Genomic DNA, 18,055 nt, shown 5'->3' on the forward strand with positions numbered 1-18,055 from the left:
TTTTGAACAAACGCAAAACTCGTATTTCTAAATCATATCACGAATGGATTTCGAGGAACTCAAATGATTTACGAAAGGTTTATACTAAACATACCGGTTTTTACAAAACAAATGCATATTTTTGAAATGTGAATGATTTTCATAACTAGGGAGTCAGTCGGGTGGCTAGGCAGGTTCAGCCGGGTGGCTGGGGAGATTCAGCCGGGTGGCTGGGGAGGTTCAGTTGGGTGGCTGGGGAGGTTCAGCCGGGTGGCTGGGGTGGAATATATGTTACAGTAATTACGGATACTTTTATACATGGTATGTTTAGCTACCGCTTTTATTTAGAAACTCATGTGAGTGGGTAGGCGGGAACTGAAGGCCATTAATCCTCAGAGTAGGACCGAGGGACAGTAGCGGTAGATCTATCTGGGTGTAGCGAGCCCAGCCCCAGGCCCAACAGTATGGACCTCGGGGTGACTTGGTACCCGACGCAAAAATCTGCTAGGTTTGAGTCTTCCTACTGCACTTCACACATATCAATGGCCTTGCAAACCATTGGTGATCTCTTTATTTCCTTATTTGCTACATACCAGGGATTTTTATCGTACACACTTACAAAATGCTTGATTTATACAAAATAAAAACCATGTTTTATACAAATTCAAAGTATAGGATTATACGGGCATAGAGTCAAAGTCAGGGTGGGCATTGACGGTTATACATACTTTACAAATACATGGTTTTACGATCATAGGTCGTTACAAATACAAAGTCCTCATATAACTGGACAAGGAAATCAATACCATTTCAAAAACCGGTTATTCCAAAGATTTATTTCAAATCTTTCACAACTCAAAAGATTTATTTCAAATCTTTTACAAACAAACTATGAACTCTCTCAACTTTATGTTGATTTTTCGCGTGTTTCTTTCTCAGGTTGCATTCGGAAATTATGGCACGGTTGGAATAGGAGGACCATGAAGAGTCGAGTACTTAGTGGGCGTTCATTTTCTAAAAGACTTAGATTATTTGCTTCCGCTGTGCAATGAAGATACCGGTCCAGTCACGCCAATGCTCTGATATTTCGGGGTGTGACAGTTGCTGACAAAGATTTTTTGCAAAATGCTCCAATGTTCTGACCTGAGTGAGTTAGCAGGTATTGATAGTATCTTTGTATTTCTTTATCAGATTTACCATGTGAATTCCTTTTAGAGATATCCTCTGCTTGTTGAGCTTTTAACCTCATATATTCTTCAATGTTGTTTGGCCTAGGATATCCTTCAAGAGATGGCAAACTCCTTTTAGCAGGGTCATCTTCAGTGTAGAAGGATTTGATCTCCTCTCTAACTGCTATAAGCTCTAAAGAGTACTGAGCACCTGCAGGAGTGATGGCAGTGTTTGGTTTTTGAACTTGAGCTGAAGAAAGAGGAACAGGGTTTGGAATAGGTACAAGTGGCAGTGATTGTGTGGTTGTTTGTGGTGGTGAAGTGTCATCATCTAGGACAACATTGGTTACCCTTCTCCTTTTGGGTTTAGCAGAGGTTGGTGGAGTTTTGATGGATTGAGTAGTAGTGATTTGAGTGGAAGGTTACTGACTAACAGTTGTTGGAACAACTGGTGTTTCAACCACTGTTGTCATTACAACAGATGATGTGTCATCTGAAGTCTTCTGCTTTTTAGCAGGAGATGATGGTGATGAAGTTGTTTTTGGTGATGATGTGATTTTTGGTGGTGATGATGTTTTTGGTGAGGCAGTGGTTGAAGTGGGAGCAGTAGTTGTTGAAACAACTGGTGTTTTAACCACTGTTGTCATTACAATAGATGATGTGTAAGCAGAAGATGATGGTGGTGATGAAGTTGTTTTTGGTGGTGAGGTGATTTTTGGTGGTGATGATGTTTTTGGTGATGCAGTGGTTGAAGTGGGAGTAGTAGTTGTAGTGTGTGTTGAAGTGGTGGCAGTTGTTTGGGTAACAGCTGTTGAAACCACTGAAGTACCAACAGTTGTTGATGCAACAGGAGTTTTAACATCTGTTGGTTTGGGAAATTGATGTCTAGTTATGTATATATACCCTATTTAGAAAATATAAAATAAAATATATCGGGTAAATAGGTACACTTTATTGGATAACTGGGTCGGGTAAACGGATATATCAACGAATCCCAAACTCGCGAATGAAATAAAAATTAATCCCAAACCTGATGATCCAACCCTAAACTTATCCCAAATATGTCGGGTTTCAGATTTACCATCGGGTTTGAGTTCGACTGCAATCGCCAGGCTATTGGGGAGCATATTATTAACCTTAAAAAATAAAAAATTGAAAATGTTAAAAAGAAAAAAAAACAAAGAGAATGCAAGGAGGATACTAAAACAGGAACTATAGATCTCCACAAAATGCAACACACCAACAAAAAGCACCTTGAAAAAACAAGAAAGCAGCCAAGGGAAACATCACCTATTTAAATTTTAAAATCTAAATATGCCTTTGCTGAATCCAAAAGGAGACATCTTATAGTTTGATCGAGAATCTGTTAAACCTAAGATATCTAATGTTGAAGACAGGTCAAATTAATTATATTTTTCGTCCAATATGCACTTAATTAAATTATTACACATCTAAAGTCCAAAAGTATATAACTCTATGATTATAAAGCTAAATACAATTAACTTAATCGTCCATTTTCAATTCATTAATTTTTTAAAATTTTGTTAAAATGGAGTTGTCTTAATCTTGAAATTACTTGAAATACAAGGATATATGCTCAAATATGAATGATTGTTGATTTATTTCCAAAAGAAGAGATTACATGATAAACATTTCAAAATAAGGTATATATAAATTCTTGTACAGTGAAGCATGTATAAAACTGAAATTAATAAGAGTAATAATTTATAAGCTACTAGCTTAAGACCCCGTGTGTTACACGGGTGGCCTAAAAAAATATATTATTTAACGGTGTTTTCATAAATCTTTTAATGAAAGATTTGTTTCGGTATCTATACTATAATTTTAGACCGAAACTTACTTTAAAAACTTCTATAAAAACAAAGGACCAATTGAGAATCAAGCATACCCTTCATTGGCCATTTGGTCATCTCTTGAGCCACTGAGGACCATAAGACGGTCATGGCATTGGGTCTGCTGACATCACCATAGGTGATTGGTGGCTTGACACAACGGGACCCATATGATTACACCCATCTGTTAGCAGTGGAGGCAAAACTGTACAATTGGTCACCAAAGTACTCAACTATGCCATTCTCTGAAATATTATACTTAATTTTAGAAATTCATTGCAACCAGTCATTATTAATTATTAAATGTAATATAAATATACCTTTGGCTTTCCGTGGACAAACACGTCAATATCACGTTTATTCCTGGAGCTGGACAACCTTGTAGATATCCTCTTGATGGCTTTAACATACTCTTCCTCAAAAATCCTATTAAGACATGGTTTTGTGAGAAAATATATTAAATATTATTCTTATGACATCATCATCAACAACCATAATTAATTACTCACATTTTGCCTTGTACTCAGGACGAACTCTCCTGAGCTCAATGGTTTGAGGAAATGGACCAATAGTGGTGGTTGGGAGAATAGGACGATACATCATGGCAAGTACAAAACCAGAAATTGTAAAATTTGTAATATTGACTCGTACATATCCATCTGAAGTTGTGTAATTAGGCATATCGCGCTACTGAAGCTCCATGTCATCGGGTATCAACTAAAACAAACAAAAAAAGCAATGTAGATGCGTACAATCAATCTGTGTCAAATATGATTAAAGAAGATGCAGTTTCGACAATAATCTATTCTTCTTTATAAAAAAACTATAAAAGGTTTTGTAACTTAATTATACAATTTAGACCAGCTTCCTTTTAAGCCCTTCTTTTTCACTTTGACCGCTTGACCCGTCATATATAAAACAAAACCTAGATCAATCCATTTTAAAGTTAAAAGTGTAAGCTACAATTACCTCTTTAAACCCTTTGCTGAGAAGGAAACTTGAGGCTTTTTCACAAAGAATACCACCTGTAGAATACACTGCAACATGAGGTGGAGATTTTTGTCCCTGATTTTGTTTGCCAGCTGAATCTTTAAATTCCGATTGGGTATCTGATGGCAAAAGTTGAAATTCATCATCCACCCATGATGGATAGAAAAACTCATGAAATAATGGACAAAACTAAAAAAGGCCATTGTGTGAACCAAAAACAACCTTCATTGATGTCGCGTGGATATAATCATATTAATTATGGCAGATTTGCTTACGAACAACACATTACAGGGCGTTTGGAAGTGTATTTTGAAAGCAAGTCAGTGATATTAAATAATCATAATTAAAATACTCAACCATAAGAAAGCAGGTTGTAGAAGATAATGTGCTTCTTTCATTTGAAAACGTAATATTGTCCGAGGTGTTGGGCAAATTGCGACTATTCAAGGAATTAATAATAGATAAGATGGCTGAAAATGACATTCTTTTTGAAAACGATAGACGTTATGTGAAGTCAGGTCATAAAGTCTCCATCAAATTTTTATATACATTTTCATTTAAGATTAAGAGCATAGAACTTGATACAAACTCACTGTGGCACCACAACCCACTTTTTGTTCTCCACCAATCTCACCATCTTCATAGAAAGATTCGGACATAGTTAAGTACAACACTATCATCCTAATTACTTTTCTATAGTCCATGTTTGTAGTTGCTGTCATTTAGCAACCTGGTTGTTCCTATTTCATACACATACACATAAAACATTATATTTGATCTACATATGGTTTGAACGATAATGATGAATCACTTTTACCTAATTAATAGAAACCATACCTTGAATCCGAGAAGGCTTGAATGATAAATCGATTTCTACCTAATCAACACAAATAAAAAAATAGAAATATAGCAACAATAAATGAAAAAAAATGAAATGAACAAATTTTCAACATTAAAAGCAAAATCATTAAAAAATTACATGGTTTATAGTTTGCGTTAACAAAACAAACCTTGAACTCTTAAATAAAGTTACAAAACTAATTGATTCTTAGTTTGCCTAAGCATAATAAACTGACACAAAATTTACTGTTTCCTGCAGTCAAAAGTAAGTAAACCATTAAAGTTTTGTCATTATAACAGTTGGATTATGTAGACCGGGAAAAGTTACACGAGTGGCGAAACCATTAAAGCTCCTTATCCAAAGACCGAATAAAATTCCACCCGCCGGATTTAAATGAGGAGCTTCAGTTATTACTTTGTTTTTTAGCAGAGATTCTGTCAACTTCAGATTCTCATCCATCTTCGACAATTCTTTACTTAGCTAAGGTATACAAAAAAGAGATCACTATTTTGTAGATTTAACTAAATAGAGTAATCACTTCCAGCTATGGTCAAGACTATTAAATAAAGGAACATCTTTAAAAAAAATCTGGAATCATATAATTTAATTGGATACAATAGGTTACTTTGTCATCTCTATGCAGGATAATAGCTGCAACTTTGCCCCTAAACCCAGTATTTTAGTAATGTAAAATGCTATTCACTTTTGAAATTACTGGTTGGAAACTTTCTAAAACTAATACAGATTAACCCATGCCTATCTTTGTTAAATATATCTAAAGGATGCAAGCAAACTTTCAATTTTTAAACTTCTTCATGTGCAATGTTACTGTGATAAATTAACAATAGAAAAAAAAAACAAAGGTCAACCATACTTGCAAATCTTAATTTCTATGTAGTTCTATGTACTACAAAGTACAAATCCATAAGAAAGTTATAATCAAAGAACTATATAATCGAGAATAAGAGATGGATATTAGATATTTACTATGAAAGGAGCTTGATTTAAAATGGCACAATCTTAGAGCCAACATCAACCATCACCGCCTCACTTTGTCTTTCCTTTATCTGTTGGACGTTGAAAATTGTAGAATGATGAAGTTATAAAATGAACCAATAACAACATTCACTTTAAGATTCAGATTTTTGGTGTCTAATCAAGATTTATTGCATCATAGTGTAGCAAGATGCCCCACTTTACTTTATTTCTTATTATATCGTGCAAAACCACAAACAACCAAGCATTAGCAGCCGACGCCCCATAACAGAGTATACCAACATTGCTATTCGAAGACATGAAATCTCATCCGTATGCAAGTAAACCAAGCTGTTGAAAACTCTATTTGCTACTTTATAAAATCTTGTATGTAACCCCAAACCTTAAATCTAAGATACATATATAACTAATATGTATAGGCATTTCGAATTATGAATGAAAATACTATATTTTCGTCCCAAAGTATACTGTTTTATTATAATCTAACCTTCACCAGAAGCTATTACTTAACTCCATAGATTCTCTTGCTGATTAGAATAGATTATTGCTGAGCTCATCTTGCCTTAATCTAATTTGAGTATCACAAGGTTACACAAAAAAAGCACATTATCCAATGAACTATTGCAATATTATAAAAAATGAAAATTATGAGAAACAACTTTACTCATTAACAAATGCCTTCACGTAGTAGTTCGGAATACTTGACGAATTAAACGCATTCATAAATCACAATACCAATGCAACACAATGGTAAATCTAAAAAAAATTCTTTAGGCATTTCATCGAACACCACATGTGCACTTTCCTAGTCAGAAGTCTCTTAGCCCCCTCGCATTCCCATTAATCTAATTTCAACATAATTGTTCTAGCTAAAGAAGCACTTGCTAAAATATTCACGAGCACTACAACCATCATATCAAGAATCGGTCCCACATATCCTAAACGTACAATTAATCAGTTAAGTACAACAATATCATCCTAATAATTACCATCCATTAAAAGCGAAAGTACCTGAATATGTATGAAGCTGACAAAAGTCTGGCAACTAAGAAGCTTGTGATGTGGCATGTGGGAATGACAGTGTTCATCTTCAAGAATGCATTCAAGTCCACTTATGGTTAGTATTTGAACAATATAACATCTACAAAAATTCACAAAATCATTTTTTCACTAACTGAATTTCCAAATTGATCTGGTCATTTTGTCACTATGTAAGCTTAAACTAAAATATTTAACAGTTCATTCAAACACTCAAAAACTGATTATTATGACATCAAATCACAATAATTGAAACATGAGATGATTTTAAGTGTGTCCAACACGACACATAAATATGTGTCGGGTTCGGGTTATCATTAAAAATGTCAACCCGAATCCTTCAATCCACCAACCACAAATCAAGTACTATTATTACTTATAATATAGACAACAATCAAGTTATACCTTTTGGTTTAGTGTAGCAAGATCATATGTTTTGCTGTTTGAATTGAAAGTCATACTTAAAAAGAGGTTTAATGTGTGTAAGATGCATAAAGCTTGAGAATTTGATCATTCACCTACTTTTTGATTCAGATGGAATGAAGCTTGTGATGTGGCATGTGGGAATGACAGTGTTCATCTTCAAGAATGCATTCAAGTCCACTTATGGTTAGTATTTGAGCAATATAACATCTACAAAAATTCACAAAATCATTTTTTCACTAACTGAATTTCCAAATTGATCTGGTCATTTTGTCACTATGTAAGCTTAAACTAAAATATTTAACAGTTCATTTAAACACTCAAAAACTGATTATTATGACATCAAATCAGAATAATTTAAACATGAGATGATTTTAAGTGTTTCCAACATGACACATAAATATGTGTCGGGTTCGGGTTATTATTAAAAATGTCAACCCGAATCCTTCAATCCACCAACCACAAATCAAGTACTATTATTACTTATAATATAGACAACAATACAGTTATACCTTTTGGTTTTAGCGCCTAAAGTAAAAAACGTGGTGTAAGAAAAGGACACACCTTTTCGTTTTAGCGGCTAATGCAAAAAAAAAATGTGGTGTAAGATGTTGAGACCTAGTAAATAAGAAGTTAATTTTCTAGTTAACATGGTAAATTAGTAATTATTAACTTCTTGACAACATGAAAAATTTGGATCCGGTGACTTTTGGAAACATTATTCAGAAATTGTTGAGACCTGGTAAATAGTAGGTTGATTTTGTAGTTAACATGTTTACGTGGCTTGCTATGTCTACATAGGTTGGATTAATTTCAACTGCTATTTCAAGAGTTGTTTCTAGTTGTGGTGATCCTTCGTTAAAAAGTATTTTGTGAGCTTTAGTGAAATTTGTATATAGATTAGTAAGTAGCTCACCGTATTTAAATCAATTAAGTTGGTAAAATTACCTACCGAATAATGTTAGCCGAACAATTTGTGTGCAAAAAATAGTTTTACTGTTACCAAATTGATCAATCTCCAAGTTAAATAAAGTGAACACAATTAACTAATTTAATATTGAAATTGAAAAATGATTTATATTGAAAATAAACCAACCTTTGGAATGCTAGGGGAGTCATTTTTCTCAGCAATTGACGGTTGTTTGCTGGTCTCATATTCAGTAACAAAGGATACATATCATCAGCCAAGATCTAAACAAAGCAAACGACATAAACCCAAAATCAAGACCTTTTGATACTGAATGACAATAATGGAACATATGAGCTGCAAATAAAAGATACTACATAAGATTAGTAGGATTCTCCATCACCTGTTGTCATAATTTAAAATATACATATCGTTTAAAGACAATTTGAGACATGTGCATGTGTTATGAACTTAAAACATATATCTTATGCTTTATGTTAAGTCACAAATGAGGCTAGTCATATACAAAATAAATACGACCATTCTACTTTAGCATCAAGTATAAACAAATGTCAATAAACATGTACACTATTTCACCCAAAGAAAAAAAAACTCCAAAGCTTACCAAAAAAGCTTCGATAGTGCCCACCATAAGTGTCTCATAATTGCATAATGGCAATCTGTTGATTGTATATTTGTTACTTACTTCTTGCCTCAAGCGCCTTGTTGTTTGGTTTTTTTTTTTTATAAAATTTGGCACTTCAAAAAAAAACCTACAACTTTACTTTATTTCTTATTATATCGTGCACAGCCACAAACAACCAAGCATTAGCAACCGACGCCCCATAACAGAGTATACCAACATTGTTATTCGAAGACTTGAAATCTCATCCGTATGCAAGTAAACCAAGCTGTTGAAAACTCTATTTGCTACTTTATAAAATCTTGTATGTAACCCCAAACCTTAAATCTAAGATACATATATAACTAATCTGTATAGGCATTTCGAATTATGAATGAAAATACTATATTTTCGTCCCAAAGTCTACTATTTTATTATAATCTAACCTTCACCAGAAGCTATTATTTAACTCCATAGATTCTCTTGCTGATTATAATAGATTATTGTTGAGCTCATCTTGCCTTAATCTAATTTGAGAATCACAAGGTTACACAAAAAAGCACATTATCCAATGAACTATTGCAATATTATAAAAAATTAAAATTATGAGAAACAACTTTACTCATTAACAAATGCCTTCACGTAGTAGTTCAGAATACTTGACGAATTAAACGCATTCATAAATCACAATACCAATGCAACACAATGGTAAATCTAAAAGTATTTCTTTAGGCATTTCATCGAACACCACATGTGCACTTTCCTAGTCAGAAGTCTCTTAGCCCCTTCGCATTCCCATTAGTTTAATTTCAACAGAATTGTTCTAGCTAAAGAAGCACTTGCTAAAATATTCACGAGCACTACAACCATCATATCAAGAATCGGTCCCACATATCCTAAACGTACAATTAATCAAGTTAAGTACAACAATATCATCCTAATTATTACCATCCATTAAAAGCGAAAGCACCTGAATATGTATGAAGCTGACAAAAGTCTGTCAACTAAGAAGCTTGTGATGTGGCATGTGGGAATGACAGTGTTCATCTTCAAGAATGCATTCAAGTCCACTTATGGTTAGTATTTGAGCAATATAACATCTACAAAAATTCACAAAATCATTTTTTCACTAACTGAATTTCCAAATTGATCTGGTCATTTCGTCACTATGTAAGCTTAAACTAAAATATTTAACAGTTCACTCAAACACTCAAAAACTGATTATTATGACATTAAATCACAATAATTGAAACATGAGATGATTTTAAGTGTGTCCAACACGACACATAAATATGTGTCGGGTTCGGGTTATCATTAAAAATGCCAACCCGAATCCTTCAATCCACCAACCACAAATCAAGTAATATTATTACTTATAATATAGACAACAATACAGCTATACCTTTTGGTTTTAGCGCCTAAAGTAAAAAACGTGGTGTAAGAAAATGACACACCTTTTCGTTTTAGCGGCTAATGCAAAACAAATGTGGTGTAAGATGTTGAGACCTAGTAAATAAGAAGTTAATTTTCTAGTTAACCTGGTAAATTAGTAATTATTAACTTCTTGACAACATGAAAAATTTGGATCTGGTGACTTTTGGAAACATTATTCAGAAATTGTTGAGACCTGGTAAATAGTAGGTTGATTTTGTAGTTAACATGTTTACGTGGCTTGCTATGTCTACATAGGTTGGATTAATTTCAACTGCTATTTCAAGAGTTGTTTCTAGTTGTGGTGATCCTTCATTAAAAAGTATTTTGTGAGCTTTAGTGAAATTTGTATATAGATTAGTAAGTAGCTCACCATATTTAAATCGATTAAGTTGGTAAAATTACCTACCGAATAATGTTAGCCGAACAATTTGTGTGCCATAAATAGTTTTACTGTTACCAAATTGATCAATCTCCAAGTTAAATAAAGTGAACACCATTAACTAATTCAATATTGAAATTGAAAAATGATTTATTTTGAAAATAAACCAACCTTTGGAATGCTAGGGGAGTCATTTTTCTCAGCAATTGACGGTTGTTTGCTGGTCTCATATTCAGTAACAAAGGATACATATCATCAGCCAAGATCTAAACAAAGCAAACGACATAAACCCAAAATCAAGATCTTTTGATACTGAATGACAATAATGGAACATATGAGCTGCAAATAAAAGATACTACATAAGATTAGTAGGATTCTCCATCACCTGTTGTCATAATTTAAAATATACATATCGTTTAAAGACAATTTGAGACATGTGCATGTGTTATGAACTTAAAACATATATCTTATGCTTTATGTTAAGTCACAAATGAGGCTAGTCATATACAAAATAAATACGACCATTCTACTTTAGCATCAAGTATAAACAAATGTCAATAAACATGTACACTATTTCACCCAAAGAAAAAAAAAACTCTAAAGCTTACCAAAAAAGCTTCGATAGTGCCCACCATAAGTGTCTCATAATTGCATAATTGCAATCTGTTGATTGTATATTTGTTACTTACTTCTTGCCTCAAGCGCCTTGTTGTTTGGGTTTTTTTTATAAAATTTGGCACTTCAAAAAAAAAAAAAAAAAAAAAAACCTACAACTTTACTTTATTTCTTATTATATCGTGCACAGCCACAAACAACCAAGCATTAGCAGTCGACGCCTCATAACAGAGTATACCAACATTACTATTCGAAGACATGAAATCTCATCCGTATGCAAGTAAACAAAGCTGTTGAAAACTCTATTTGCTACTTTATAAAATCTTGTATGTAACCCCAAACCTTAAATCTAAGATACATATATAACTAATCTGTATAGGCATTTCGAATTATGAATGAAAATACTATATTTTCGTCCCAAAGTCTACTATTTTATTATAATCTAACCTTCACCAGAAGCTATTACTTAACTCCATAGATTCTCTTGCTGATTAGAATAGATTATTGCTGAGCTCATCTTGCCTTAATCTAATTTGAGTATCACAAGGTTACACAAAAAAGCACATTATCCAAAGAACTATTGCAATATTATAAAAAATTAAAATTATGAGAAACAACTTTACTCATTAACAAATGCCTTCACGTAGTAGTTCGGAATACTTGACGATTTAAACGCATTCATAAATCACAATACCAATGCAACACAATGGTAAATCTAAAAAAAATTCTTTAGGCATTTCATCGAACACCACATGTGCACTTTCCTAGTCAGAAGTCTCTTAGCCCCTTCGCATTCCCATTAAACTAATTTCAACAGAATTGTTCTAGCTAAAGAAGCACCTGCTAAAATATTCACGAGCACTACAACCATCATATCAAGAATCGGTCCCACATATCCTAAACATACAATTAATCAAGTTAAGTACAACAATATCATCCTAATTATTACCATCCATTAAAAGCGAAAGTACCTGAATATGTATGAAGCTGACAAAAGTCTGGCAACTAAGAACTGGCATTTCATAATCCAGAGGTAGAACTAATTGTTTACCAAAAATAATCAAAATCATATTAGTAATCCACAAAACAACAATATGAGACACTTAATTCAGTCAAAATCAAGCATTGAATTTATTTACCGAGACGTAGAATTGCTACAACATGTTCATAGAATTTCCATGAAATTGATGCCCTAATATGATTCTACACAAACTGAATGAATGAAAAACATAACTTAAGTTAAAAGTCTTGTAAATTAAAACCTGCTGTTCAATGACTTGCATCGATGATAGCTTCTTTTGTAGATCCAATATATGTGCCTGAGGACAAATTATTCAATAAATTGTAATATTAGCCATTATAAGACGCACTGAAACATAAAAAAAAATCTAGAAAATAACCGGAGGTGGCAAACATGAATGGGTTGGGTGACATCAAAATAGGATTGGCTCAGACATGTATATTGCACAGGTCCCCAATTTTAATTGTACATTAATAAAGCTCAAGTTATAATATATTTAGTCAAATTAACAAAACTCCATGTCAAAGAAAATAATAACACATAACAAAAGTATATCCGATCAAATGTAAAACCGGTTATCAACGAACACATCAATGGTAAATATCAAAAACCTACCCATATCAGTGTAACACAATGGTAAAATATTAAAAATGTTCTTCAGGCATTTCATCGAACAACATGTATGAACTTTCCTAGTCACAAGATTTACCAAAATCCTCTGTCCCCATCGCATTCCAATCATTTAAAAAAAACCCTAATTTGAACAAAAAAAATGATGGAGAAAAAGATAATTGAACAAAAATTGGGGAAACACCTTACACTAATTGACATACCTTGATTTCATGAGCCAGAGAGAGCGATGACCTTAAAATCGACAACTTTGATGGTGCGATGACATCAGTGCTTCAACTTTCAGAGAGGTACTGGGAGATTTGAATACGAAAACAAAATAATTGTGAAAGATTGTAACCTTGAAATTAACTATACCAAGAATAAAGCCGCAAAGGAAGAAGCAAAGGAAGAAACCTAGGGTTTCTGTACGATGAAAAGGGAAACAATAAGGAAAAAGGAAAGATTTATTTGATTGAAGAGAGAGACAGGGTGAAGAAACGTACGTGAGAAGGAGAAGAGAGCATTGAATATGAATTGAAGAGGAATTGAAGAGGAAGGAGAATAAAGAAAATTAGATTGGCGCTCATTCTCAATTATCAGCCTTTAGAGCATGTCCACATCATCAAAATGATTGGCTAAGAATAGCCCTTGTGGCCTAAGAGAATTCATTTAGTATAATAGATAGATAGTGTCAATTGTGTCGCATTCTCACTCCCATAGCTGTTAATATTGTCTACTTTACACACGACAAGCTTACGAATTTGTTTTGGTTACTCAAGTGGCAACTTTCAATGAGGTTTTTTCTCTCGTGCGCAACTAATGCGCCCAAAAACCAATGATATCTGAGGTGAGATATTTCTTATGGCTTATATCTCCCATTGCATAGAACAAAAGAAAACACTACTAAAATTTGCATAAAATATCCAATCATTCATACGTAAATCTACTGTAAAAAGTTATGTCTTGAGATTGAAGATAATGCTATCTATATATACATGAATCAATCATATTCAACTACTATTCAAACATTTTAAAATTTAAAATATGAATATTAATATTAATATTAATATTAATATTAATATTAGTAAGTTTTCAGAGTCAATTGCCATGTATGGAACACAATTAAATAAAAGAAAACTCACTAATCAACAACTTAAAGTATGTTAGGCGTGTGGCATCATGACATCCATAGAATTTAATAAATATGAGTAAACTTTCATTTATTGTGTTACATTATGTGTCACAAAATTGGATATCTAACCATACTTTATAATTACAATTACAATTACAATTACAAACAAAGTAAAATAAAACAAACCTAACATAAAACCACCGGTCGTCCAATCTTCAAACCGGCAATTTAATCGGTTCTATAACTACAATATAATCTATCTCATTTTTTACCATTCCGTCTATATATCTTTTGCTTTTTACAATTCATATATAAAGTTATAATATCTACATAACTGAACAAGCATTCGGATTCTCATCACTAAACATCCCTGTCTCCGGTTGATACATGGCTTGAGGGTCGTTGACATACATAGGTGGCGGAGGCAATGGAGGCGTGTTTGAGTATTCCATAGCGTACCCATGATTATAACCTTGGTATACATAACCATGGTTAGAACTAGATGGCGTCGAAACCCCATAATCTTGATTATAATAACTCGGATTGTACATTTGCATCGTGTACGTGTGAGGATTATGTCCATGATACTCGAGTTTGTTAACCACCTCAATGCCTTTGCTCTTGTTTTCGCCACCTCCCCCTGCCGCCTTCGTGTCTCCGTCACCCTCCCCTTTCTCTTTCTCTTTCTTGTCATCCTTTGTGTCACCACCTTTGTCTTCTGTTTTAGGAGGGACAATATCAACCTTTCTCTTGAGTTTTTCTTTTAAATGTGGTATGAGTTCTTTCACATTCATTGTCCCTTCCACCATTACCAAATCCTTGCCTGAATCCGGTATCACAGAGTGTACGCCTGTTATTAAAAACAATGTATATTAAATTAATCGCCGTCCAATTAAAGAAATCCTTATTTTATAATCATAAGTTCAATACGTCATCCAATTTTTTTAAAGAATTTGGTTCTTATTCAACATGATTATTAATTAAACCCATCAAATGGTTTTGACCGTATAATATAATATATGGCATGGATCAACACCAGTTTCAAGTCATTTTATTAAAATGTATTGAACTCAAGAATCAAGATTTAATCAAATCTTAAATATGAGATTTTTTTAAAAATATTTATTAATTTTCATCGACCATGAATAACTACTTTATTATAAAATACAATATTTTGTAAGTTATAATTTCACTTTTTTATACTTTAAAATATAACGTCTTTTGCCCATTTAGTTTTTATTTAATTTGATTTTTATATTAATTTGTGTTCGTTATATTTTTTTCTTAAAAGATTTTTTATTTTTCTTAAAAGCTGAATATGTATAATTGTTTTTTTCTCGAAATAATTGTATAAATTTTGTTGAAACGCAACTATATTCCAAATATTGTATTTTTGTTATCATAAACTATAGCGATTACAGATAATGTAACAGTACCATAACAAACCAAACCAAACCAATATCAATATTATTAGAACCGATATCAATATTTGTTTTTATAGTTTTCAATCTATAAAGCATTCATTGATATGCTTTCAAACTTAATTATACCTAATACCGACACTATATTACTACCGTAACGAACCGAATTCATTTTCTGTGGGAGAGAGAATCCCACTAGTTAGGAGAACTAGCTTACCATCGACCTTTGAAATGAGCCGCTTAATTTTGTGAATGCAACCATCACAGTGCAGAGGAATCTTCAGAACCACCATAGTCGGTTGAGGAGGCTATATCAACCACCACTCAAAAAAATTAGGCAATTCAATACAACTACTAAACCCATTAAATCCAATATTTTCATTGATTAATTTCAGTACCTCTTTGGGTTTATTGTCATCGGATTTTTTATCGTCGGCTGTTTTCTCCGGCGGGGTATCCTTTTTCTCTACATCCTTTTTCGGCTGAGGAGAGAGGATCTCTGTCTTCTTTCTGGTCCTGTACTCAACTCGCTCTTTGATGCGCGTCGGATCCACGTTCCCAGTTACCGTCAGTTTGTTGCCGGCGGTATCCGTTTTTACACTTTCCACACCTGCAACAACAGGTAGTTTTCAGTTACCGCAGTTAGTTACATCAACAGCAGTTAAGAGTCTAACGTACGCCGAATGCATTCACCTATTTGGTGACTGAATAAAAATAAAAATAGAAATAATTATTTATTATTCTTCTTCATGTTCATTGCTTGACGGAATAAACAAACCATGAACACACACTATATCTTCTCAATTATATATATTTTGCATAAAAATGTGCTTTAGATTTTATATTTATTATACCTTCGAAATGGCGGACAGATTTTTTGATTTTTTTGGCACATCCATCGCAATGCAAGTCTAGTTTTAGAACGACGGTGGTGGGACCACCGTCGGACTTTTTTTCACCTCCGGCATCGGCCGGTTTCTGCTCACCGGCTTCTTTCTTCGCATCATTTTGCTGTGAAACAATATATCAGATAGATAAAATCAAATTAAATTCAGCTTAATAAGATAAAAAGAGAAGAAAAATTAGAGGTGAAGGATGAAAGCTAACCTCACCCATTGGTATTTTTGGAATTTATGAACAAGGGTTGGAATTGAAAATTTCTAAATTGGTTTGAAGAGTGAAATTGGTGGTAAAGGTGTGGATTTATAGAGAGCACGATAAGATGACAAATTATGGATGGCCTTGGCCATGTGATATGTACATATGTATGTATGTATGTATGTATGTATGTATGTATGTATGCATGTAATGTATCATGTATGTATGCTTGTATCATTGTATGTGATGGATTGGGCGTGTGGATAATACATTTGACTAAATATTATAAAATTCAAAAGTAAAATATTATTCAATTCCACATAAAGGTCAAATTTGGGTTGGTGATGTGTTTATCCTGTAAAATTGTTGCTGGTTATAGTTTCATTTTTATAAGGGTTAAATGTGAATTTAGTCCATGTAGTTTTGGTCATTTACTAGTTTGGTTTAAAGTTTTTATTTTTTATATGTGGGTATAAAAAAGTTTTAGTATCGTCATTTTATTCCACTAGTTTAAATTTATCTATTTTTTCTGTTAACGAGAAGGGTAATTTGGTCATTTTATATGGTCGAATTGCTCTTCTAGTATCAGAATTACATATAAATGACCGAATTGTCATTCTCGTTAATAGAAAAAATGGATAAAGTTAACACAGTGGACTAAAATGGCAATGGTGAAACCTTTTTGAACCCACATGTAAAAAATGAAACCTTTAGACTAAATTGACAAAATAACCTAAACCACAGGGACTAAAATGACATTTAACTATTTTTATAAATAGATTTTACTGTTTTACTGAGGTGTGTGTTACTGTTAGCAGTTAAAAAAGGTCAGGCGACTTGACCCGTATTGAGCCCAGTTGGGGATTTGGATGACTTTTTGGGCTCAAGCTACTGCGCCGTAGATTTGGATACCGTTTTTCTACCGGGGGCTTGATACTGGTTGGAAAGAAATTGGGAACGTGGGATGCATTAATTAAAAGATAACATTCCAGAAGCATCCAAAAATAATATCCGCAACATGTATTAATCTTAGATTTTTTTTTACGATGCTATAAAATTACATTACATTACAATGTTTAAATTTAATACCTATCTATAATTTATCAATTTTTATCTCTGGCATATTTTTACTATTCATTTTGGTTTTACTTTGTTCCTTTGACTTTTTTTTTTTACATACCTCGTATACTTTATAAATTTATTTCATACTTTTCAAGTTTATAAATTTATCATAAATTCTTTTTTTTTTTATTTTTAACTCTAATGATATTATTTAACTTTCAACTTTTGTCAGCTATACTTTTGATGTTGCAACGCGTAGGTCCTATGTCAAATTAGTTATTCTTTTGTGCGTTTTATGTTTCGGTCAATTTTTTGATAGCTAACACGCCGCAACGCGAGTACGTGTTTCAACGTTTTTACGTCTACCTTTTGTTTGATTTTTTGGTCCCAACACAAAGCACAGGTCCTAAATACTAGTTTACTTAATAAACATATGATCATAGTTGGATTAAACATATGATCA

General features: G+C 32.9%; 1 protein-coding gene across 1 annotated transcript; it reads right to left on the reverse strand.

Annotated features, from left to right (window-relative positions):
* Positions 1-14,127: 14,127 nt before the first annotated feature.
* On the reverse strand, positions 14,128-16,651 carry LOC110904460 (heavy metal-associated isoprenylated plant protein 3). The gene is made up of 5 exons (XM_022150305.2): positions 16,540-16,651; positions 16,287-16,443; positions 15,831-16,042; positions 15,650-15,740; positions 14,128-14,861 (listed from the first exon to the last, which is right to left on the reverse strand). Exons 1-5 carry the CDS (start codon positions 16,546-16,548, stop codon positions 14,338-14,340), a joined length of 993 nt encoding a protein of 330 aa, XP_022005997.1. The 5' UTR covers positions 16,549-16,651; the 3' UTR covers positions 14,128-14,337.
* Between the last annotated feature and the right edge of the window lie 1,404 nt (positions 16,652-18,055).

Source organism: Helianthus annuus, chromosome 14, assembly GCF_002127325.2.
Source record: "Helianthus annuus cultivar XRQ/B chromosome 14, HanXRQr2.0-SUNRISE, whole genome shotgun sequence".
Classification (NCBI taxonomy): domain Eukaryota; kingdom Viridiplantae; phylum Streptophyta; class Magnoliopsida; order Asterales; family Asteraceae; genus Helianthus; species Helianthus annuus.